At 44.3% G+C, this 23,980-nt stretch overlaps 1 protein-coding gene across 6 annotated transcripts in view; it reads left to right on the top strand.

The window, feature by feature from the left end:
• RPTOR (regulatory associated protein of MTOR complex 1) overlaps positions 1 to 23,980 on the top strand; it is a 349,270-nt gene that overhangs the window by 96,320 nt on the left and 228,970 nt on the right. For all 6 annotated transcript variants that reach the window (XM_089901574.1, XM_089901573.1, XM_089901575.1 and 3 more), the window contains exon 3: positions 1,757 to 1,839. In XM_089901574.1, the coding sequence (XP_089757700.1) occupies positions 1,757 to 1,839 (83 nt within the window). The remainder of the gene's footprint in view (positions 1 to 1,756; positions 1,840 to 23,980) is intronic.

Genomic DNA, 23,980 nt, shown 5'->3' with positions numbered 1-23,980 from the left:
GACTATACTACAAAGCTACAGTAATCAAGACAATATGGTACTGGCACAAAAACAGAAATATAAGATCAATGGAACGGGATAGAAAGCCTAGAGATAAACCCACACACCTGTGGATAACTAATCTATGACAAAGGAGGCAAGGATATACAATGGAGAAAATACAGTCTCTTCAATAAGTGGTGCTGGGAACACTGGACAGCTGCATGTAAAAGAATGAAATTAGAACACTCCCTAACACCATACACAAAAATAAACTCAAAATGGATTCGAGACCTAAATGTAAGACCAGACACTATAAAACTCTTAGAGGAAAACATAGGAAGAACACTCTTTGACATAAATCACAGCGAGATCTTTTTTGATCCACCTCCTAGAGTAATGGAAATAAAAACAAAAATAAACAAATGGGATCTAATGAAACTTAAAATCTTTTGCAAAGCAAAGGAAACTATAAGCAAGACAAAAATCAACCCTCAGAATGGGAGAAGATATTTGCAAACGAGTCAATGGACAAAGGATTAATCTCCAAAATATATAAACAGCTCATGCAGCTCAATATTAAAGAAACAAACAACCCAATCAAAAAATGGGCACAAGACCTAAATAGACATTTCTCCAAAGAAGACATACAGTGGCCAAGAAGCACATGAAAAGCTGCTCAACATCACTAATTATTAGAGAAATGCAAATCAAGACTACAGTGAGGTATCACCTCACACCCGTTAGAATGGGCATCATCAGAAAATCTACAAACAACAAATGCTGGAGAGGGTGTGGAGAAAAGGGAACCCTCTTGAACCGTTGGTGGGAATGTAAATTGATATAGCCACTATGGAGAACAGTATGGAGGTTCCTTAAAAAACTAAAAATAGAATTACCATATGACCCAGCAATCCCACTACTGGGCATATACCCTGAGAAAACCATCATTCAAAAAGACACATGCACCCCAATGTTCATTGCAGCACTATTTACAACAGCCAGGTCATGGAAGCAACCTAAATGCCCATCGACAGATGAATGAATAAAGAAGATGTGGTACCTATGTACAATGGAATATTACTCAGCTGTAAAAAGGAACTAAATTGGGTCATTTGTAGAGACGTGGATGGATCTAGAGACTCATACAGAGTGCTATTACTTTTAAATGAATAAAGATATATTTTAAAAATTTCTCATCTAAATTTTGAATATAGTAAATGCCGATAGGTACAACCACATAAACAAAAGTTCTTTGGGACACTCCACGATTTTAGAGTGTGAAAAGGACTCAAGACCAAATAAATTTCAGGACTTGCTGGTCTAGAGTTATTTGCTCTAGAAGCTCCTCCTGAAGTGAATAGGTAAACCCAGAATGAATAGGTGTACAGGACCCCTTGTCCACATGGTGGGTCTCTGTTTCCACAGAATCATAGCCTGGGCCTGAATAGGAGCACAAGATAAAGCAGTAAGAGGGCAAGAGAACCATAGGTGCTGAAATAACAAACGTGGATGAAAGGAAACAATCACGGGGCCAGTGATGTTAATAAAAACAATTTTCTCTAGAAAGGTGAAGAGTTGTGGCTTTTCAGTCTATTCGGGTGCCTTAGCAGTTCCATAAGTCTGGCTAAACACAGGTAAACCTCAAGCCCTGTTGTGTTGTCTTTAGTCAGAGGTGACTTTGAAGTGACTTGTGTGAGAGGAAACTCTGAAAGAGAGATTTAGCAAGGAGGAAATGCACAAATAAAGAACTTTCTCCTTCTCATTGCTTTCCCAGATCCTCTGTCAATGGGTCCTCAGAAAGCCCTGGAAACCATTGGTGCGAATTTACAGAAGCAGTATGAGAACTGGCAGCCAAGGGTAAGTTCTTTATTTGCTTTCCTTTTTCTTTCTTACAGGGAAATTTAGTTTCTTAGTTTTAAACAATCTTTGAATCCAGATCCTCACCTCATATAATCCAGTGATTGGATACTCCCCGTGGCAGGCTTGCAACCCCTTTCTGTCTGTTGATGTGCTCCATGGATTCATAATGAAGCACATGCCCTAGTGTGAGCCATTAATTGGATGGTCTGTTATTTATTTTGCCTATGCTTTCCCCTGAAATATTTGGAAAAGAAAAAGTATTTTTCATGTTACTCTTAAATCGCGGTTTTTATTTTACACAGGAAATGTATTTTCAGTCATTTTCTGCAACCTCAACTACTTAGAGCTATTTCTCCCATCTTCAATTTTCAAATAGTTGAGGAAAAAAGCAGTCAACATTCAAAAGGTGACACCTGTTATATGCTTTGCCTTTGATTCGAAAGGCAAGGTTCTTTTTAGGGAGTCAGTTACCAGTTACTGTGTCTTTTGTTGCCTATATCTTACCATTTTTAAAAAAGAAAAGTGGTATAGAATATAACAACTCTGTCAGATTGCCTTTAGATCTCAAGTTATTTGTAAACCGCCCGAAGACATATTTTATTTAGTCTTTCTCATTAACTAGTTTGAGGATTTAATAATTCTAATAGAAAATTAGAAATCTGGGGTGTTTATGGAGGTGCCTTTCCATACAGCTTTGTGTGATGCTGGTTCTGGAATTATCTACAGGACGTGACAAGGAGGGGGTGGTGAGCAGGTGGCCTTGCCGGCATGCCTCCCATGGGTCTTTGCTTCTCCTTTTCGGGCGTAAGCCTAATGGGAATGTCTTGGAGAACCAGCAAACACTTGCCTGTCTGGGATTTTCGTTCGTGGATTATTTATCCACATGATCTGGATTTAGGAATTCTTCATGGATTATATACATTCCAAGAGAAGAGAAGGGCCAGGAATAAATTTGTTCCTGCCTGTGATGGTGCCCTTGGTAATTTTTTACTGTTGCTTATGGTGCCAGGTGACTAATGTCACAAAATATCTCAGTGCCGCTCCTGTGTCCTTGTGCTTTGCATTTCTAACTTTTCAAGTCAGTAGTAATGGACTCTTGTCCTTCCTTCCCCCCTCCCCTCCCCTCCCCTCCCCTCCCCTCCCTTCTTTCTTTCCTTCCTTCCTTCCTTCCTACCTTCCTCCCTCCCTCCCTTCCTTCCTTCTGTGTGGCATGTGGGATCTTAGTTCTCTGACTGGGGATTGAACCTGCGCCCCCTACAGTGGAAGTGTGGAATCTTAACCACTGGACCGCCAGGGAAGTCCTTGGACTCTTGTTCTTTAGAAGGCAGTTTCTTAGTGGAGATTTTCATCTATGTCTAAAGGCTTTGCTTTTTCCTCCGTCGAATTTGTTACCTCTTGGTGGTTTATATAAAAATTCAGTAGCATTTTTCTTGAGAGTACAGTGTGTTTGGGGCTTGGATGAGGACCAGAAAGATATTTAGATGGTGTGTTCCTTTAAAAATAGTTGAGATGCCCCATGTTATCAGTAGAAAATAGTTTCCTTGAGGACTTTGAAGGTACTCCAGGCTAGACAGGCACTTAGGGGTGAGTGAGAGGTGTAGACAGACCTTATCGTCCACGTGGGGCAATGTGCACAGGTAATACCGGAAGACACGATGTCACTGGCAGATGGAAGGTTGAGAACCAGCACTACTAAAATTTAAAAGAATGCCTTTCTGACTTAGCTACTTCTGACCATCCTCTGGGTTTGACTTTATGCTTTTGCTCTTTGCTAGACACATTTGTTTAAAAAAGAACGTGACCAGATCTACTGATTGTATTCTTCATAGGAAGGGTCTCTGCTGTTTTAATTACTTTCTTCCTTTTAAAGAATTATTATATAGAAGATACAGTCTTTTAGAATATATATTTAGTATATCAAGACATTATATGTTCATTACATTTGGTGTGATGTGTAATTTTTGTGCGTGTGTATGTGTGCTAAGAGTTGATTTACTGCTAGCTTTATTATTAGTTTAGCTTGGTAGGTATTAGTAAGTTCATGCTAGCTGACAGTAAATGGAATCTTCTACACTAGGATTATTATTATTTTTAATCTAAATTTCTGTCTATGAGCAGATCTCTTCCATGCTATCAGGAAGAGGCATTAGCATGTAAGGCAGGTAACATATAGAGAGAAATGATTGCAGATCCAAAAATGACAGTGTAGAATCACATATAGGACAGAGAAATTACCTTCCCAGGATAGTGGGAGGGCTAACCTTGGGTGGCCAGTAGCAGTACAAAGGAGTATAGTCCTCTGGGTAGATGGTTGTTAGTCTGAGAAAATTTGTTAAAGTTAGTGGGATTTCAAGAACAGATCTATAATGTAATTTTTTGAAGGAGAGAGAGTTCAAAGGGCTGATATGGGAGAATGTTTACAGATTATTGGATGCCTAGGAAAAGGTGCCAGCGTACCAGTGTGGGGTGGGATTCCATCTGGGTTGGTTTATAAAGTAGAATTGGAATAAAGTATCAGCTATAGCCTAGAAAGAAGCAGTTCCTGCAGACAGGGTGAGATCTTTTGCCTGCATTCAGGAAGCAGACACAACAATGAATCCGTAATATTTTCTTTTTTGAATGCCAAGACCATTACATTCATTTTTAAGTACTATAAAAATGTTTAAAATGTTGCTGCTACAGACTCTTAGTGGGACTTATGTATTTCAGAGACAAGCCTAAGGTAACAGTGCAGCGGGATGCCTGACTGGCTCGCTGGTATCAGTCATGGGGCTGTGCAGTATTCACTGGGCAATAATGGCACATGTCCTGGTGCAAGTGCACACTTCTCTGTTCTGCACCCCTTCACGTGGGTTACGGGAGAGGGAGGGAGGCCTGGCATCCGATGGTGTGGTTTTCAGAGTGTGGCAGCCTCATGCTTCCTCATAGAGTTTGCACAAAACGTGAGGCAGTCACCAAGCTCAGATGTTTGTGCCTGGGCGCCTGGTTCCTAACTATAAATCAGGGTCCTTTGAAACATTGCAGAGCAAAACACACACCACTTCATTGCACTCTACAGGGCTCTCGAGTTTTCTGCAGTAATAAAGAGAGGTTGGTTGCATCTGCAATAAAACAATGGGAACGTTATTAAATTTCTAGACCTTTGATGTAGATACCCATAGATCTGGTTTTCTCTCTCTGTGTCCTGTACTGCAAGACTCACAAAGGTTGGGCCACTGGAAATAAGGTCATTTTCATTAGTGTTTGCAGAAATCTTTGCATGCCTCCACGTTGCCATGGATGGGAGCAGGCTGGGGAATCCTGTGACTTCCATCTCGTCCAGGGAGTGCAGAAAATCAACCACTGAAAACCTGTCAGCATCATAAGAGTGATACCTTGATGAGCTGATATCCTTCCTGGTGTTAAAATCCTTCTGGTTTTTCCTCTTTACTTTTCTAGCTTTAACTATTAAAGATTAAACATTTTGATAAAGGTGATTTGGGGTCAAGAAGGAGTTTAGAGAAACCATGACAATGATGTTTTTTTCTGAAGCTGCCAGACTATCTGGCCCAGGTTTCCTTGACAGGCCGATTGAGCCCTTTTCTACATAATTTATCAGTTTGCCATAGGTGAAATATTTCTTCTGATTAAATTTAAGACTTTGCCTTATTACCTTGTAGGTACATAAATTTGTGTTTCTGCGGGAGATTGAAGGAAAAATGCCAACTGTTGTTTCAGCTGAAAATCCTGCAGTTAAATAAACCTCACTCAGTTGAACATAAGTCTTAACTGAAAGTTTTATTGGGAGATGGGAGCAGGAGATTATAAAGCTGAGCGTCTACAGTGAAGAATTTATCTTTTTAAGACTTACTAACAAATTGGGGGTTCTGGCAGTCTAGTACAGGGTGTGATTTAGGGGCTGGGGCTGGTGGAAAATGGCAAACAAAGGGTCTTGTCTCTCCGTTGTTCTTTCCCCAAAGAGTTTCCAAGCCACCAGCGAAGCCACAGCACCTTTCCTTGGGCTGAAATGCGGTTCTCCTGGGTGGCTTGAAAACAAATGTAATGGGAATATCGATAACTTCCTAAGGTAGGTGAAGACATTTGGCAAGACTTCCACTGCTGGCAGGTGTCTGAAGTGACCCTGACTGAGCCCATTTTGTCCGGTATGCATGTCCACGAAAGGGGACGGAAAGTGCCCTTTGGCACCTTGCTGTGATGCGCCCTCCTCCAGCCAGGCCTCGGGCGGCACATACAGTGGCTGTGGGGGAAGCCGAGGTGCTGGACAGCCTCAGTTAATCCTCACGGGACCAATCTTAGTTACCACGTGCAGGACATTTGGTGCATTGCATGTAGCAGGTTCTCAATTTCAGCGTTCCCTTCAGTTCATCATGCCTCTCAAGTCTCTGTCAAGCGGTCAAGGGATGAAAGCTGGTTTTACCGTTAGACAGATGCGTTTTCACAGAGTTTCCTGCCAGGTGGAATATGTGTAGGGACAGGTGTCTTCCTGAAACAAAGCAAGCCTTCACCACCCGGTCCATCATCAGAGCAGAAATAATTGTTGCATTTTAATTTAAGTGACAATCACCCTTTCCTTCGTATTGATCACAGAGTTGTCTGCATCCTCTCAGAGCATGCGCGAATGAACTGCAGTGACGATTCTACCTCACGGTGGGAGGAGAGAGTTTGAGGAGGAGCCGGTTGCCAGGGCCAGTGGACAGCTTCGTTTGTGTTTTGGGCATTTGCCAGCTTGTCCTTTGGGTTTAGGCACAGCTGCTGTTTGCAGACCCTAACACTTCTGTGCAGCAGTGTCTCCTGGTGGGGTTGTGGTTAGGATTCTGGAGTCAGGCTCCTTGCCTCCTCCCAAAAATGTGCCTGACAGCTCAACCTGCCCACCCCAAGGAGAGGGAACCCCATGGCCTCTAGACAAGCTGCCAGGCACTTGGGATTGACCGTAGAATTGGTGGGTGTTAGGGAACGGGCTCTCAGTCCAGTTTGCTTGGTCAGGCTTTGGAGCCCACTGCACTGCTGGGTGACTTGCCACTGCTGGCCTCCTTCCTGGGGTGGTCACGGTGCTTGTGACTCACAGGCTGTGGCGCCTGAGCAGCAGGTATTGTTAATACAGACAACTCTCCTTACCGCCCCCTTCAGTGCTTTGGAATGCGTTCTCTACAGGGATGCAGCAAAGAACCTTACGCAAGTGGGTTCTCCCTTTTCTTGGGATTTCAGAGTCAAATGTAGAAACTAGAGGAAGAAACCAAGTTTGCCCTAGGACTGTGTTTCCCACCTGGGAGGTGCTCCAAAGAGATCTGTAGAATAGACCAAGGTGGATTGTTTCTTTTAGTGACGCTGCTTGGGGCAGTCACGTTATGACCCAAGTCCCAAATTGACATTGCAGTTCAGCCAGTGAAAATGGCCCTGTGAGGGAGATCGAGATCCCCCCTAATGCCATTGTCACACTGTCATTCGCATTCTGCTGTCCCCTAGGCCAGCCAACTCTCCCTCTTCTTGCCTTTACCAGCTCTTTCCTTTCCTTGGGTCCTAAGGTTGGGCTTGTTTGTGTTTTTGTGACAAACTGCAAATAAGGACTCATAGCCAAAGGCAGAATTGTGGATGGATGGCTCACAGTTTACATAATTCAGTAGCTGCTGTGAAGCACTTTGCATCCTGTACTCATTAAATTTGCATGACATTGTAGACAAAGTCTTCTGGTCTTCTTAGGGTTAACTGTTATGTTTTCACAGTTTCACTTAATTGCTTTCTGCCCGGAATGTTAAGATTTGTACCTGTGACAAACATTTTATTTATATTTTGCTCTGGCCTTGACAGTGTTCCCAGACTTCATCTTTACCCCTCTTTTCAATCACTGCTCACCTGACAGCTTTTCCATGTACTGGGTTCAGTGAGAATTCTGATTTATGCTCATCAGCTGAAAGTCTTTTCTTTAGCCCTGCCCACACACCTCCATCTTGCCCTGTCCCCAGAGTCCAAGGTATTGGAAACAGCCTCTGGATGTGGAGTTTAGATTCTGAAGCATCTTAGCCAAACTCCCCTACTAAATCCATCTCTGGCTGCTTTTCCTAAGAGAGCATAAAGACCTGGCCATCTCTCCGCCAACCCTCAGAGCAGCTCAGAGGTCTGACCTGGGCATTCTTTCAAAAACACAATAAGCACATTAAAATAGAAGAAGGAAATCATTTTGCAGCCCATCTGGAGGATGAATAGCCTATTGGGACTAGAAGAACTCTGGCTCTTTCTGGGGAGGGGTGAATTCACGGCCTGGTAACCAGGCAGAGAACCTGGGCTTGTTGGATTTTGGCTTTGCTACTTCCTAGAAATGTAACTTTGAGAAGTTGCTACTTAACTTTTAGGATTTGTTAAGTGTGGGCTTCCCCGGTGGCGCAGTGGTTAATAATCTGCCTGCCAACACAGGGGGCACAGGTTCGAGCGCTGGTCCAGGAAGATCCCACATGCTGCGGAGCAGCTAAGCCCGTGCGCCACAACTACTGAGCCTGCACTCTAGAGCCCACGAGCCACAGCTACTGAAGCCCACGTGCCTAGAGCCCGTGCTCCACAACAAGAGAAGCCACCGCAATGAGAAGCTTGTGCACCACAACGAAGAGTAGCCCCCGCTGGCCACAACTAGAGAAAGCCTGCGCGCAGCAACGAAGACCCAACACAGCCAAAAATAAATAAATAAAACAAATTAAAAAAAAAAAAAAAGATTTGTAAGTGTGAAAGGAGGGTTAATGGGGAAAGTGTCTGCACCAGGAGGGGCCACAGTGCTATGGGCAGATCCCTACTTTCCATGAGAGTTGGAGGCCCTCTATGTGAAGTGCATCCCCCAGGGGCACACCCTCTCTCCAGCTCCCCGCTCCTGCCTAACCACCTCTGTTCCCTGCTCTCCTCTATGAACTGACCTACTTGAAGGGTTGTATTTTTAGAGACAAATACAGGCTTAACTCTGTCCTTAACTAGCCTCTCCAGGTCGTCATCTCTCATCTTCATGTTCCTTTTAACAAGACAGTTATCTCTGTGTGTGTGACAAATTGCAAATGAGGACCAAATGCTGTCAGTTTGAAACTAAGACTGCAGCTCAGATGTCTGGCATTCACAGATTTCATGTGCAGGGCTGGTTTCCTGAGTTAACCTGGAGGCCCAAGATGCAGGGCTCTGTGTAAACAGCTCTGGAGGACGTGTGAGGATGGAAATAAAGATGTCTGAGGAAGTGCTGGTTCTAAGTCAGAAAGTAGAAGATGTGGTGCTTTAAAGAATGGAATGTGAAACTTGGAGATGGCAAGGAGCCCACCGTATGCTCACCATGTGTAACTGTGAAGAGTTGTCAAATTATATTCCAGCCAAATGAGAGAGTGCTGATCAAGGGGGAAATGAGAATGGATTGGAGGGGAATGGCCACTTCTCTTATACTTGATTTCATTTTACAGGGGAAACTGTATGTCTCAGTGATATTCATGAGTTGGGGCTTCACAGTGGTTTCTGGACACCCCCTCTTAAATGTCAGGGAGTTACTTGTTGGTGTGATATATAATGGAGATTTAAAAAAATTAAGATGAAGTTCGCATAGCATAAAATTATAAATGGGATCATACACTATGTGGCCTTATGTGTCTGACTTCTTCCACTTAGCATGATGTTTTCAAGATTCATCCATGTGCTTCATGTTGTTGTATGTATCAGTAATTCAGTCCTTTTTATAGGTGAATTACATCCCATTGGCTGAATAGACCACACTTTGTTTATCCATCTGTTGATGGACATTTGGGTTGTATCTGCCTTCTGGCTATTATGAATAATGCTGCTGTGAACAGGATGTAAAGCACATGGCCCAGCCAGGAGGGTTATATAGGACTTGTGTCAGTGTCATCAAGGAAGTTTCTCTTTTAAAGGGCTGCATGTAGGGCAGGTTCCTTGATAGATTTTTAGTTATAAGCTTTGTTTTGATTAAAATTTGGCTAAAAAGCCAAATTTCAATAAAATTCAAGGAGAGATCATAAATGATTGAGGAGAAATAGCTCAAGATTTGAGGAAATTGAAAGCATCATCAAGGAGTGCTTTGCAAAACGTTGCAAATAAATTGGAAAACCTGTATGAAAGGCATACTTTTCTAGGAAAATCAAATGGCCATAATTGACCTCAGAAAAGATAGAAACTCAAAATGAATCAATAAATGTAGAAGAAATTGAGAATGTTGTCACAGGGGTCTTCTCCCACTCCTCCTCCCTCCAAAAGATTTCAAACTTTGGAGGAACACAGAATTCTAAGGCTATTTGACTTCTATTATGAGAAGATACTGAAATATGGTAAGTTTAAAAAGCAAAGCACAAAATAAAATGTATTCAGCAGTCTTAGAATATGCGTATGTAACTTACAGAAATTCAGCTGTTTCTTCTTGTCAGATTAATAGTGTAGGTGTGTGTGACATTTGTGTACATGGATGTGTTCGTGTATATGTATGAGTAGGTAGGTTGGTCGGTCGCTTGATCTGCCCATCCTTCCACTTGTTCAAGTGCCCTGGAGTGAACATAATGGGAGATGAGCCTGTGGCTCCCTTAGTTGTTCACTGTTTCCACTTGCCTTGTGACATCTTGATGTGTTGCTTAATTCTAGTCCCACCAACATGTAGTTACACAGATAATCCCTGAAATGATGCACAAAACATTTGTCATGGTGAGTTTGGGGTAGATGCAGAAGAAGACTTTTACCCTAAATCCCGTACACCTTGCATTTAAAAATCATGACTATGTATGACTTTAATAATAGACATCTGATTTAAAATACCTGTTCTCCAAGTATCACTTCGTGTAGGAATGAGACTGTGAGGCAGAAGGACCCACATGTTACCGGCCTGGGTTGTGAAATCCACATGCAGTACGTTCTGCCACTTCTGTCCTCTCTTGTTTCCATGCATTGTGTGTGTGTGATGTAAGCAGCTAGAGAAGCTATTGCCCGGGGCCTTCCTTCAGCCATTTTTGCCTTGGGGTCAGCTTTTGTTACTCTCCCTTCCACAGAGTTGACTTGAGTCTGTCAGAGATGGCTGGTCCCTCTGTCTGTAGGACCAACTGCAGTGAGAGCTGTTTAGTGGGGAGCACCGCCCAGAGGGCAGCAGCCTGAGGGCAGCGCAATCTTTGCAGTCACCACCCTGAGGCAGTGGGGGGGCAGGTGGAAGGGTCTCTGCTCAGCAAACCTGTTCCCTTTGATTTTGTTTACCAGCTCCATGCATTAAAGTAGCTAAGCTTATTAGGGGCATTTAACCCAAGAAAAACAACAAATGGTGAGAAATCAGTTTGTCTTAGTGGAAGGAAAAGTGTTATATTGAATACTCTAAGGGAAAAAAAAGATAAACATCTTGAAAAAAATAAACATCGGTTATGTATAGCACCTTAACTGTTAATGTGAGGGATCCTGTAGTCAGAAGATAACAGCCTGTCTTAAAGGGGTTTACAACCCAAAGAATAGAGATGGCTAATCATCTTAAAATTGATACTTGTACCTGTCCAAGTGGTCCCGGTGCTTTGGGGGTGTGTACATGCAGTGTAGACTCCAGCTGGCTGTGGGTCACAAGTGTGTGAGGGGCCACTTTGGGGCTGAATGCAAGTGTGAGGGCATCACTTCTTTAATAATTATAGGTTCTTGGTATAGCCTCAAATGAGAGGAAATAGTGGTTTTACTTATAATTTTAATATTTTCATCATTGTTAAAAGTCACTGTTTTTAATACATAAAAAGTAGGTAAGTGAACACCCAATTCATTGACGAAGAGAGTTGCAGGTAATGGAAGTGACCATTAGTTTACTGTCCTCTTTTCAGGAAGATGACCATCTAACTAGTGGTGTCTGTACTTTTCCATACGCATCCTAGAGTTGCAGATGTGGAACTCAGAGGGAGAGCGATCTGGGTGGGGTAGCTTAGTGTGGGGAAAGGGTGTTCCTGCCTTCATTGCCCTAAAGAAATTTCTTGTTTTACAAAGCTGCTCTTTAATTAATGTACTTAGTGATAACTCCCTAACAGTTAACACAGGCATTTGCCTGGGAGTCAGGAGACCTGTTTTAATTGTGCTGAATACTTGTGACCTTGGATAAATCTCTAAAATTCATTTCAGCTTTAAAATGCTCTCGCTCTAACAAGAGTTTATTCTTATCTATTTAATGAGACAGAATAGTCTGTATTAATGATTAAAGTCAGATGATCTTTTTAGAGGCAAGCATTTTGGACAGCATTGGGTCTAATTTCTGCAGGACACACAGGAGTAGGAGATAGGGATTATACAGTTCCTCTCAGTGTTTTAGTCGTCTTGAAGATTAGAAGCTCCTTTATTTTTAAAACTCTGCTATTCCTTGTTTTAATTTGAGTATGTTTCTACTCAGCCGATACGAAAATTTTCACCTTTTAAACTGAGGGAGAAAAAACAGAGCGATTGACCGGGGACCTTGTGGAATTCCATTGGGCTTGTAAGGGAGGGCTTCGGGCTGGTGGGCCTGTGGGGGACCTTGGAGACTGTTGATGGCAGGAGGGGACTCCAGGAAAGAGCAGGCCCCAGCTTTGCAAAGGAACATTTGAGAGTGCGCCTAGGGCCACAGCAGGGATGTCTGCCTCTGAGGGAAGAAGGAATCCAGGTTTTTAATATCTTGGGACCTGATCTTTTATTCCTTTGGCTGTTGTCTTGGTCTGTCAGGACTTTTGTTTTGAAGCCAGAGGAAGCAGCTGACTTGCCCTCATATCCCCAAAGCACTGAGTAGGGGTTCAAATGAATGAGTAAAGGATGGGCTAGTCTTAGTTTACTAGGGTGACCAGAGGCTGGTTCTGTCAAGCTGCCCTCTCCTCCACCTGGCCCGTCTGAGTTGCAGCCCGGAGTGTAGCTGCCCTAGGAGGCCCTGAGCGCGCAGGCTTTCTGGAGGCTGCATTCACCTACCGAGTTACAGGGCTTTCTTGTCTTTTAATGGGAATGTTTAGTCTGTTTTCATTTAATGTAATTAGCAACACATCTGGGTTTAAGTCTACCATTTCATTGTTTATTTTATTTTTGTCTCACCTGGTTTTATTGCTTTTTTCTCCTTTTTTGACTTCTTTTGTAGCAATCAGGTTTTTTAATATCATCCCATCTTCCCCTTCTGTTAGTGACACACTGAAGACTGTATGAGCTATGTATTGATATATCAGCTTATGTGTTGGTTTAGTGTAGCTCTAGAGGTCTCTGCACACGAGTATTTTAAGTTAATGCTTCTACCATTTTTCATACAGTGCAGGAACCTCAAAACATCACACCTCCCGCCTTTACTCACTTTCCCCCTGACTGTGATGTCAATGTCATGTGTTTTAGTTCTATGTTTATTTTAACCCTACAGGACAGTAGTGTTGTTTTATACACTCAATATTTATTTAGATATATCCATTTATTTACCCTTTCCGACACTCTTTATTCCTTCCTGCATTTCTGTCCTTCTGCCAGGGGTCATTCTCCTTCAACCTGAAAAACTTTCTTTAATGTTTCTTTTAGCACGAGTCTGCTGGAAACAAATTTATTTAGTTTCTCTTCGTCTGGAAATGTTTTACTTTTACCTGTGTTTGATTTTTGAAGGATATCTTTGCTGGGCACAGAATTCTATAGCAATTTCTTTCTTTTGGTGTAAAGGGGTGTTTTTTTGTTTGTTTGTTTTGGTTTTTTGTTTTCAGTTTAAACAAGTTTAAAAGTGTTTCTCCCTCATCTTCAGGCTTCTGTCCTTTCTGTTAAAAAGTTGGCTGTGAGTCTTAATATTTGTCCTTTGAAGGTAAACCCCCACCCCCCCGCCCCGACTTAAAAGCTTCTTTCTTAGTTTTCATCATTTCACTGCAGTGTTCTTGGGGTGGTTTACTGCGTCTTTATCCTGTTTGGTGCTTCTTGACCCTGTGGCTTAACGTTTTTCGTTAGTATCACTTCAAATGCCACCTCTGTCTCTTCTCTCCTGGAACTCGAATAAGAGTATGTTAGGCCTTTTCTCTGTGTCCCGTATGTTTCTTACATTCTGTTCAGTTCTGGATATTGCCTGCTGACCTATTTTATAGCTCTCAAATCCTCTTTTTTATGGAGTCTAATCTGCTATTTAGCAGACCTACCAAATTCTTGATTATATTTTTTTATTCCATAATTTCCACTTGATTCTTAATGATTCCTGGTCTCTGGTGAAAATATCCTTCCACCTTGTAACCTATTTTCATGAAGATATCAGCTGTCAATTCTAAGGTGCCCATTCTCTTCACATTAACGTCTCTGGAATCGGGATGTGTGTCATAATCAATGCTGACACGGGTGTGGACTCCGGGGTGTGACTGGACAGGGGTCAGTCGGTCAACTAGCTGTAAGGCCCACTTGTGCAGAAGATAGGAGTCCCGGATGACGAACGCAAAGGACAGAATCAGATCCCCTGAATGGGGGTCTGTGACCTGGAAGACCCCCAGAGACCGCCATGGAGATGTCACACCCCCCTGCCCATGGTCGACGGGGTGACACTGAGTGAAATTGTGTGTGTCGATGGCTCTGAGGGGCAAGTTGGTGCAGAGAATGGGCTTCTGAGCTTGAAGGAAAGTGTGGGAATACCCGAGTCAGTGGCTGTGGCTTATTTTTTCTTTACGTATCCATACAACAGTGATAAATGATAAACCTGTCCGATTCAGTTTACAGTAGCTCTTTCACGAAGTATCAGGTGTAATTTCCAGGCGATGAGGAAGTGTCGTACTACGTTGAGTCGGCAGCATCTTCCCTTCGTGATGCATGAAGCAGTGGCACGTCTTTCAGTCTGTAGCTTCTTAGACTCTATGAAGAAAGAACATCTATTTGATATAAATACAACCACACCCCTTGAGGAGCCGAGCTGGGAGAGGGGCTCCGTGAAGTTTAATGATGCGGGGAGCCCCTCTCCACCGTGGCCACTGGCGGCATCCCCTTGTGCATACACGGGTGCCAGTCCGTCACGTCCCTTCCTGAGGTGCGAATGCCTCCATCTCTGCCACACTCGCAGTCAGTGAGGGAGACGCACTTGAGCGTCCTGTCGCTCTGGAGTCCCTTGCTCTTGCTCCCCAGACCGCCTCAGCCCAGCCTTCCCACTGCCGTGACACCAGCGCCCCCATCTTCTCCCGCCCCCCTCCCCCGGGTACCTCAAGGTCAGTCTTGTTCCTGTGCCGCTTACTCACCTCCTGCTTACAACAAACAAGTCAAAACACGATCACATTCCGCCCCCACCCCAGCCACCCTCTGGTCTGGCGTTCCTCCCTGCCAGCCCGCCCCCTGCGGGAGGGTGTGTTCGTCCCTCTCACCCCCGTCTGCCTCTCCCCAGTTCCTCTGCTACCTGCTCATCTTTCACACGGTTCTAAGGCGGCTGCTTACCCACCTGGCTTAAGCCTCTCTTCTTCATGCGTCTTCTGTGTCAGCCCTGGGCTCTGGAGCTCCAGAGCAGGAATGGAGATGGTGATGGTCAGGCTTGAGCCTGAGTTAGGGATCGGGGGTGGCCGACTTGGAGATCTGGGGGAGATTGGAAGGGACTTGCGCTGAGTCAGGGTTGCTCCTGGAGTCTTCAGCTAGACGGATTGGGAGAGCAGAGTGGTTCCGAGTCATGGCACGAGGGGGCCAGCAAGAGACTCCAGGTGTGTCTCAGGGGAGGTGGGAGCTCTCCTCAGGGAGAGCTGAATGGGGGCCCCAGAACTCTCCTTGCTCTTGGCAAAGCCCCTAACGCCTGTCCTTCACCACTGTTATGTTGAGATTTTGATTGGGATGGTACTGAATTTATAGATCAGCTTGAGAAGAACTGGGTGATTTTACAACCATAACTAGGGTGTACTTTTCCATTTATTCTGCACTTGTTTTTATGTCTTTCCATGGGGTCTGAGGATTTCTCCACAAAGATTCTTCTCAGAGTTTCTGTTGCTCCTGCTAAAGGGATCTTTTTTCCCTTCCCTTTTCTAATGGGTTTCTAGAATGCAGTATAAGAATGCTGTTTGTTATTCCATGTTGGTTGTTACATTGTCGCTGATTTTTAGGGTTCTCCCAGTACAGGTCTCCTGTTGTGTCGTTCAGGGGCGCCAGCTGTGACAAAGAGTGTTGTCCAGAGTCTCCTGGCATCAGGATGGTGTTCTGCACTGTTAGGGACTCACAGCCCTGCACATCGGGGCTCAGTAATTCACAGTCAAAACACCAGACTTGGAGGTGCACCAGAAAGTCTGTCCTGTTTTCAGTTTTATATATTTCATGTCTCTTTAAATCTCTAAAAATTTAGAACATCCTTTTTTTTTAACATCTTTATTGGAGTATAATTGCTTTACAATGGTGTGTTAGTTTCTGCTTTACAACAAAGTGAATCAGTTATATATATACATATGTTCCCATATCTCTTCCCTCTTGCGTCTCCCTCCCTCCCTCCCACCCTCCTAATCCCACCCAGGCGGTCACAAAGCACCGAGCTGATCTCCCTGTGCTATGCGGCTGCTTCCCATTAGCTATCTACCTTATGTTTGGTAGTGTATATATGTCCATGCCTCTCTCTCGCTTTGTCACAGCTTACCCTTCTCCCTCCCCATATCCTCAAGTCCATTCTCTAGTAGGTCTGTGTCTTTATTCAGAACATCCCTTTTTTATAAGCCATTCTACGAACTTTTTTACAACCTAGTTTCAGACGTCATTTACATACAATAACGTGTACAGCATTTAAGTATTTAGTTTGATGAATTTTGACAATTGTACAGTCCCCTTTAATCACCACTCAAAACAAGATGAAGAACATTTGATCACCTGGAAAATTCCCTGGTGCCCCTTCCCAGCCAATTTCTCCTGGCCAAGGGAAACCACTTTCTAGAAGCCATCTATCACCAAAGGTATCTCCTTGACCTTTGTACAAATGATCACACACTGGGTATTCTTTGGTGTCTGCCTTCTTTTACTCAACGTAATGATTTTGAAGTTCATCCACATTGTTGCACTTACCGGTGATCCGTTCCCCCTTTATTATTGAGTAGCATCCCACAACCTTTCTCTCCATCCTCCTGCTGATGCACCTGTAGATTATTTCCAGTTTTTGGCTGTGATGAACAAAGCTGCTGTGAGTGTTCATGTAAAAGCCTTTGTGTGGGCATATGTTTTCATTTCTCTTGAGTAAATAGCTAGGAATGGGATTGCAGGTCGTGGGATAGTTTCATGTTTTCCATTATATTTTGTAAGCAGCACTAAATTGACACAATGACAAAAATCATCTGTTTTTCTTTGCCAGGCAATCTGCAGAGAAATCTTATTTACAGTTTTCTCCACATACTCAAGGCATGAAAACATGAACATAAATGAGCTTGGAGACATTTGGTTGTCTTTGAATGAATTCTTAGGTTAGATATTGGGCATTATTTTCCTCTCAAATAATATACTTTCCTTTGCTGTGGGGAGTGAATTAGGCCATTTATACTTATTATGGAATCATGCACGTAAATACATGCACAGTTTAGAAATTAATCAAATAAATTGTTTTTACCCATTATTGGGCTTAGGAAAGAGAAAGTGACTTGTGGCTTTAAAGCCCCTTTGAGTCCCTGACAGCCCCCTCATCTTTCAGAGGCAGCCCTGTCCTGTGCCTTCACTTGTTTTTTTTTTTTGTTTTTTTTTTTACATCTTTATTGGAGTATAATTGCTTTACAGTGGTGTGTTGGTTTCTGCTTTATAACAAAGTGAATCAGTTATACAGATACATAGGTTCCCATATCTCTTCCCTCTTGCGTCTCCCTCCCTCCCACCCTCCCTATCCCACGCTCCCTATCCCACCCCTCTAGGTGGTCACAAGCCACCAAGCTGATCTTCCTGTGCTATGCGGCAGCTTCCCACTAGCTATCTACCTTATGTTTGGTAGTGTATATATGTCCATGCCTCTCTCTTGCTTTGTCACAGCTTACCCTTCTCCCTCCCCATATCCTCAAGTCCATTCTCTAGTAGGTCTGTGTCTTTATTCCTGTCTTACCCCAGGGTTCTTCATGACATTTTCTTTTTCTTAAATTCCATATATATGTGTTAGCATACGGTATTTGTCTTTCTCTTTCTGACTTACTTCACTCTGTATGACAGACTCTTGGTCTATCCACCTCATTACAAATAGCTCAATTGCGTTCACTTGTTTTTTTTAAGAGTGGTTTGTGTGTGGGTGTGAACAAGACCCTAACTGGATCATGGTCAGCTTGCCCTGTTTGTGGCACTCGTGTCTCCTTCGCTCAGCACTGTTTTTGAGGCTCATTTGGCTGGTTTGGGTTCTTAGGTTCCCCCTGCTCTGTATATTCCCTAAGAGCGATAGAATGAAAGTTTGGCTCTTTACAGTTTTTTGCTGTCACAGACATCTATTGAGAAGGACTATGCATCTTTTGGTGCAAAACGCAGGACTGCTTCTAGGCTCTACCTGGGAAAGGCCTTGCTGGTTGTGTCTGTGCATCTTCACCTTTGCAGGTGAGGGCCAGCTGCTGACCTGGTCCTGGTGGCTCTGCTGCTGGGTCAGGGCCCTTGTTGGAAGGCCGCCCTTCTCTGCAGTCCTCCTGCAGGACAGCTGGTAGCTCACTCAATCTGAATGGTCTAGGCTTCCCTGCTTCCTGAAAGGGGTGTTGGAGGCATCTCATCCTGCTTTCCTTTTTTTTTTTTTTGTGTGTTACGCGGGCCTCTCACTGTTGTGGCCTCTCCCGTTGCGGAGCACAGGCTCCGGACGCGCAGGCTCAGCGGCCATGGCTCACGGGCCCAGCCGCTCTGTGGCATGTGGGATCTTCCCGGACCGGGGCACGAACCTGCGTCCCCTGCATTGGCAGGCAGGCTCTCAATCACTGCACCACCAGGGAATCCCTCATGCTGCTTTCTTAATGATAAACAGCAAGAAATACCAATCCATTTTAATTCTGAGAACTAATACATTTAGCAGTATTCATTTTTGTTCCCTTTTTAAGGAATAGAAGCAAAACCCGAGAAAATCATTTTTATGCCCAGTATTGGTTTTCTGCTTCAGGTGCTGAGGTAGGGCTCCACGCGCCCCCCCCCCCAAAGCTGCTGCTCCTTCCCCCCCACCCTTCCTCCCTAACCCTGCCTCCCCACTTCCATCTTTCCCTGCCCTCCTCCTCTCCCCTCCTTCTCCCCTCCTTACCTTTCTCTCTTCCTCCTCCCCTCCCTGCCCATCTCCCCCTTCTTCCTCCCAGCTGGTCTCCTAAGAAGCACTTAGCAGTATTCGGAATCCTTGACCTTGGCAGGTTTTGGGAAGTGTTGGTTATTGAAGAGATGAGGAAGAGAAAAGAGCCTACGTCTCTAAAGGAATCAGGCTGTTCAAAGCTGGCTTGATTAGGAGATGGAACATTTATAATAATGTGGGTTGTTAACTGTAAAGTGCCTGAGATAAATTTATAGTGTTCATTTCCTTCAGAAGGACCTGGACTTTTTCTCACAAGGAGAAATATGCTTCCATAAATTTTATGTCCAGAATATTGATAGAGCTTTAATCTGCGTTACTCCTTACAAGGAACAAAAAAAGTTTTGTTTTGTTTTTCTGCGCTATGGAGACTTCCTTCTATCTAGTATTTTCCCACATTTCTCCCCTTTCTCTTCCCTCTTTTTTCGCTGTCAATTAAGATATTTGAAAGGAAATCTCTGAAACACTTCTGCTGTTGTTTGACCGTGGGCCTGGGATTCCAACCTGCCATCCTAATTAGTGGTTTGCTGGCTGTTCCACATCAAAGACTTGCAGGTTTCCCAGGGAGAACCAAGTAAGGCCGGGAAGCTAATTGAAGACACTGTCTAATTATTGGGTGCCTCCTAACTACTGTTCTTATTTCTTCTTTTTTTTTTTTTTTAAACATCTTTACTGGAGTATAATTGCTTTACAGTGGTGTGTTAGTTTCTGCTTTATAACAAAGTGAATCAGCTGTACATACACATATATCCCCATATCTCTTCCCTCTTGCATCTCCTTTCCACCCTCCCTATCCTACCCCTCTAGGAGGTCACAAAGCATTGAGCTGATCTCCCTGTGCTATGTGGCTGCTTCCCACTAGCTATTTTACATTTGGAAGTGTATATATGTCCATGACACTCCCTTACTTCGTCCCAGCTTACCCTTCCCCCTCCCCATGTCCTCAAGTCCATTCTCTACGTCTGCATCTTTATTCCTGTCCTGCCCCTAGGTTTTTCAGAACTTTTTTTTTTTTTTAGATTCAATATATATGTGTTAGCATATGGTATTTGTTTTTCTCTTTATGACTTACTTCACTCGTATGACAGACTCTAGGTCCATCCACCTCACTACAAATAACTCAATTTCGTTTCTTTTATGGCTGAGTAATATTCCATTGTATATATGTGCCACATCTTCTTTATGCATTCATCTGTCGATGAACACTTAGGTTGCTTCCATGTCCTGGCTGTTGTAAATAGAGCTGCAATGAACATTGTGGTACATGTCTCTTTTTGAATTATGGTTTTCTCAGGCTATATGCCCAGTATTGGGATTGCTGGGTCGTATGGTAGTTCTATTTTTAATTTTTTAAGGAACCTCCATACTGTTTTCCATAGTGGCTGTATCAATTTACATTCCCACCCTTATTTCTTCTTGAGAAAATTTTCCTTTAAAAGTGATATAAACTATTAAAAACTCCAGGAAAATCTTCATAGGAAGCATGGAAGAAGTCTTGCTTGTCTATTAACCCTCAAAACCATTCAATGTCTTTCTTTCCAGTCTGTTTGTTTCTATGAATTCTGCATGTGTTGTAATGTTGTCACCATCCCATTCATGGGACCTGGGGTGTGTGGAGCGAGGAGGGCATGCTGGTTATTTGTAGTGATTCTCTCCAGAGAAGAACTGCATTTTCTGTCTCCTTTGGTATAGAATACTAGGAATTTCTATCTCCTTCGGTATGGAATACTAGGAATTCTTTATTACCTCAAGAATTACCTTTCTCCAAATTTGGCCTGTGAAAATAGACCATTTTTATTGTTCTTTCCTTCTCCCTGGTATGAATTCAAGAAGATTCTTTTTCCCTCTCTGTCTGGCCTGGTGGAGACATCAGAGGTGACATGGAGATTGGAAGAGGTGCCAGGACAAAGTGCTGGGGTCTTCAGGAGAAGTCAGAAGCATTAGGGTCATAGTTGGGAGTTTGAGTGAGGCCACCCAAAATCCAGTTGCCATGCTGGTCAGAGAACTGGGAAAGCAGAAGCATGAAAACCGTCCCTACTTGGTTCAACACAACAAAATATCACTGTGTGCCATATGCAAGGCATGTTGCTGGTTGCTGTGGATGTGAAAAAAAGAGCTTCCTACTGGTGATAACTCCAAGTCTTATAGGGAGGGTAAACATTGATTCACTGATTGGTTCATGCATTCAACAACAATGTTTATCAGGATTATACTAAGTCAGACTCTAAGCTCAGAGTCTGAGCCAAATATGGTCCCTGCCATTGTAGAACACGGAGTCTAGTGGGTGAGACAGATGACAGTCACAGAATATACTAGGGATGGTTCACAGCAAACCAGAAGTGCCTGAAAGCAAGGAATATGTTCCCTGAACATGGATAATGGCGATCCTGACCGGAGGTCACGTGGGATTCCTCTTGTGTTCCTGATCGAATGCTTGACAGGCCAGAGTGCTCCCCCCATACCCCAAAGAAGGCTTTAGAGCCTGCCAGCAACTCCCCTTCTTTGTATGCTCAGGAGAGTGTGAAGAAGATGTCCTTTGTGGTGCCTTCTGTGTGGTTAGGGCATAATTTATAGGGCATGGATTTTCATAGTAACCTGGGAATGTAAGAAGCTTCATCTCCACTTACCTTTCCCAGGATACCAGCCCCAAAAGGAGATTCTGCTCATCTCCTCCCCAGGCATCTGTCATCTTTCCATTACATCTTGTTGCCTCCCCTGTACGTGCAGGGGGCGAGGCCGCCCCGAGTTAGAAGAGTTGTTAGTCTTTGAGAGGCAGGAAGAGAAGTAGCTCAGGGAAACTCCACAGAATTGGCCACGTCTGAGCCAGGAGAAAAGGGGACCTGACCTGGCCAGGTGGTTGAGGTGAGGGCAGGGCCGCCCACGGGAAGAGGGCCTCCCAGCCTGCGGCTCAGTTACACACTTGAAGAAGCTTCGATGCTTGCAGAGGTATCCATCCAGTAAGGACTAGGTCATCTTTCCTACTGAAAACCCTCTGCCATGTCATTTTTTCTACTCGTGCCATTTTCAAAGTTTATTTCTCTTAGCTATTTCACCAGTGTGTACAGAGTTAATAGCTGAAATTGAATGGTAGTTTGTTTTCCCATTTTAGAGATGTTCCATGGAGTTCTGTGTCTGACTCGTTGGCCCTAATGGTGAGCCTGTCTTCCCTGTAGTCATGTCCTTCCCACTCACCCTCACCTTTGTTTAGCCGCATCTCTGGGGGCCAACATAACCTGTTGATGACAAATTAGAGAAAACGTTAATATTCTTTCAGTTTTCGTGGGGCAAATACAGGGCTCCTCGATTTGCTTTCCAATAATTGGAGTTAGGCCACGAGATCACAGAGCTGATTTGAAAGATTTTAGTGAAATGAGTAGTATAGTTGTGACCATGATAAGGCATGTTAAACCAGTTCATTGCAGCTTTTTATTCATTTGATTCCCATCAGAGGCCCAATATTCTGACACAAGTTAACCTTTTTGTGAGATCATTTTAATGGGAAAATCCTCAAGGATCTCCCATTTTGCTGAAAACCTTCAGATGGGAAGAATGACCTTCAGTTGTTGGAATCTGAGAATCAAGGGAGATTCCATGCCAATAAGTGACATGGAAACAGCACAGCAGAAACTTCCGGGTTTTTTTGTTTTGTTTTGTTTTTTGGGTACGCGGGCCTCTCACTGTTGTGGCCTCTCCTGTTGCGGAGCACAGGCTCTGGACGCACAGGCTCAGCAGCCATGGCTCACGGGCCCAGCCGCTCCGCGGCATGTGGGATCCTCCCGGACCGGGGCACGAACCCACGTCCCCTGCATCGGAGGCGGACTCTCAACCACTGCGCCAACAGGGAAGCCCCCATCCGGTTTTTAAGTGGGGCATTTAGCCTGGGGCTGTTGGTTTAGAAGACTGCAAATGTTGTGGTGAAAGGGCAGTTTATCTTGTCTCCGGGTAGGGACCTGGGAGGGGGGGCAGTTCATAATTCACCTTGTCCAGCAGGCTAAGGTTGCACTGATAATTTCCAAGGTTCTTCCCAACTCCATCTGTTTCTACCAATGACTAGCCTTTGTAAAGTACAGAGTTACGTTTTATCATCCTTAGGACCTCTGAGGACCGATCTCTAAGTCTCCCCGTGTTCTAGGAGGAGGATCTCTGAGAAGAGGTGGCAGCGCTCAGTGGGCTCAGTGCCCTGACGCTGATCAGGTGGGCATGTGCTGTTCTCCTTCTCACCGTGGCGTGGCGGCGCTCCTTCCAGATGGAGCCTGCAGGGTGTGTCCTTCCAGGCTGCCGCGGGGAGGGCTGGCTCGAGTGGGCAGCACAGAGCCCCAGTGACACAGTGGCAAAAGGGTGACCCTCCCTGAGTTCGCCTGCCTCAGCGGGCCTCTGCCATGTGGCCCACCATTACAAATGAACAGTGCTGTGCCTGCTGTTTGCATGGTAATGATGCCCTGTTGGTGTTTTAAAGGTTTGTGATAAATTTTATAGTTCTTCCCCTCATTAATTTTGAAAGAGAGACAATGAAGAATATGGTGCTCCCTCTCATGTTTTATATTTCTTTTCTGTCTGGTTTCCTGGCAACCTTTACCTCTCACTGTTTGTTTCCCAGAACCTTCTGTTTCAGCGTTCTGTGCAGCAGAGCAGCCACCTGGGGGTTGTGAGCAGAGGAGGTCCTGTTGTGGAGCCGTGTGAGGACAGCTGCCCTGCTCTTTGCTGGCCGGAGTGTTGAAAATGTTGAATTTGTTCAAAACAACCATTTTAAATGTTAGATTTCGTTCGCTGCCAGTGTTCTGTAAGGACAAGTTGAACATCACTGAGGGAAGAGACTTAGTAGTTCTGAGGGTGCTGCGGGCCGCTCACTCTGCCCCGTGCCCTCCAGGCCAGAGCTGCTGCACGCTCCCAGCCAGCTGGGCCTGCCCATCAGCTGCGCTCACACAGGCAGGATCTGTGCCCAGCTCCGGGTCCCTGGAAGCTCAGTGTGACATTCTGCCCTCTGTC

Source organism: Delphinapterus leucas, chromosome 19 (assembly GCF_059928025.1).
Source record: "Delphinapterus leucas isolate spDelLeu-1000000601 "Yukka" chromosome 19, BTC_Dleu_Yukka2, whole genome shotgun sequence".
NCBI lineage: Eukaryota > Metazoa > Chordata > Mammalia > Artiodactyla > Monodontidae > Delphinapterus > Delphinapterus leucas.
Note: the sequence above shows the minus strand (reverse complement) of the source record. Positions and strands in the feature narration are given on the sequence as shown.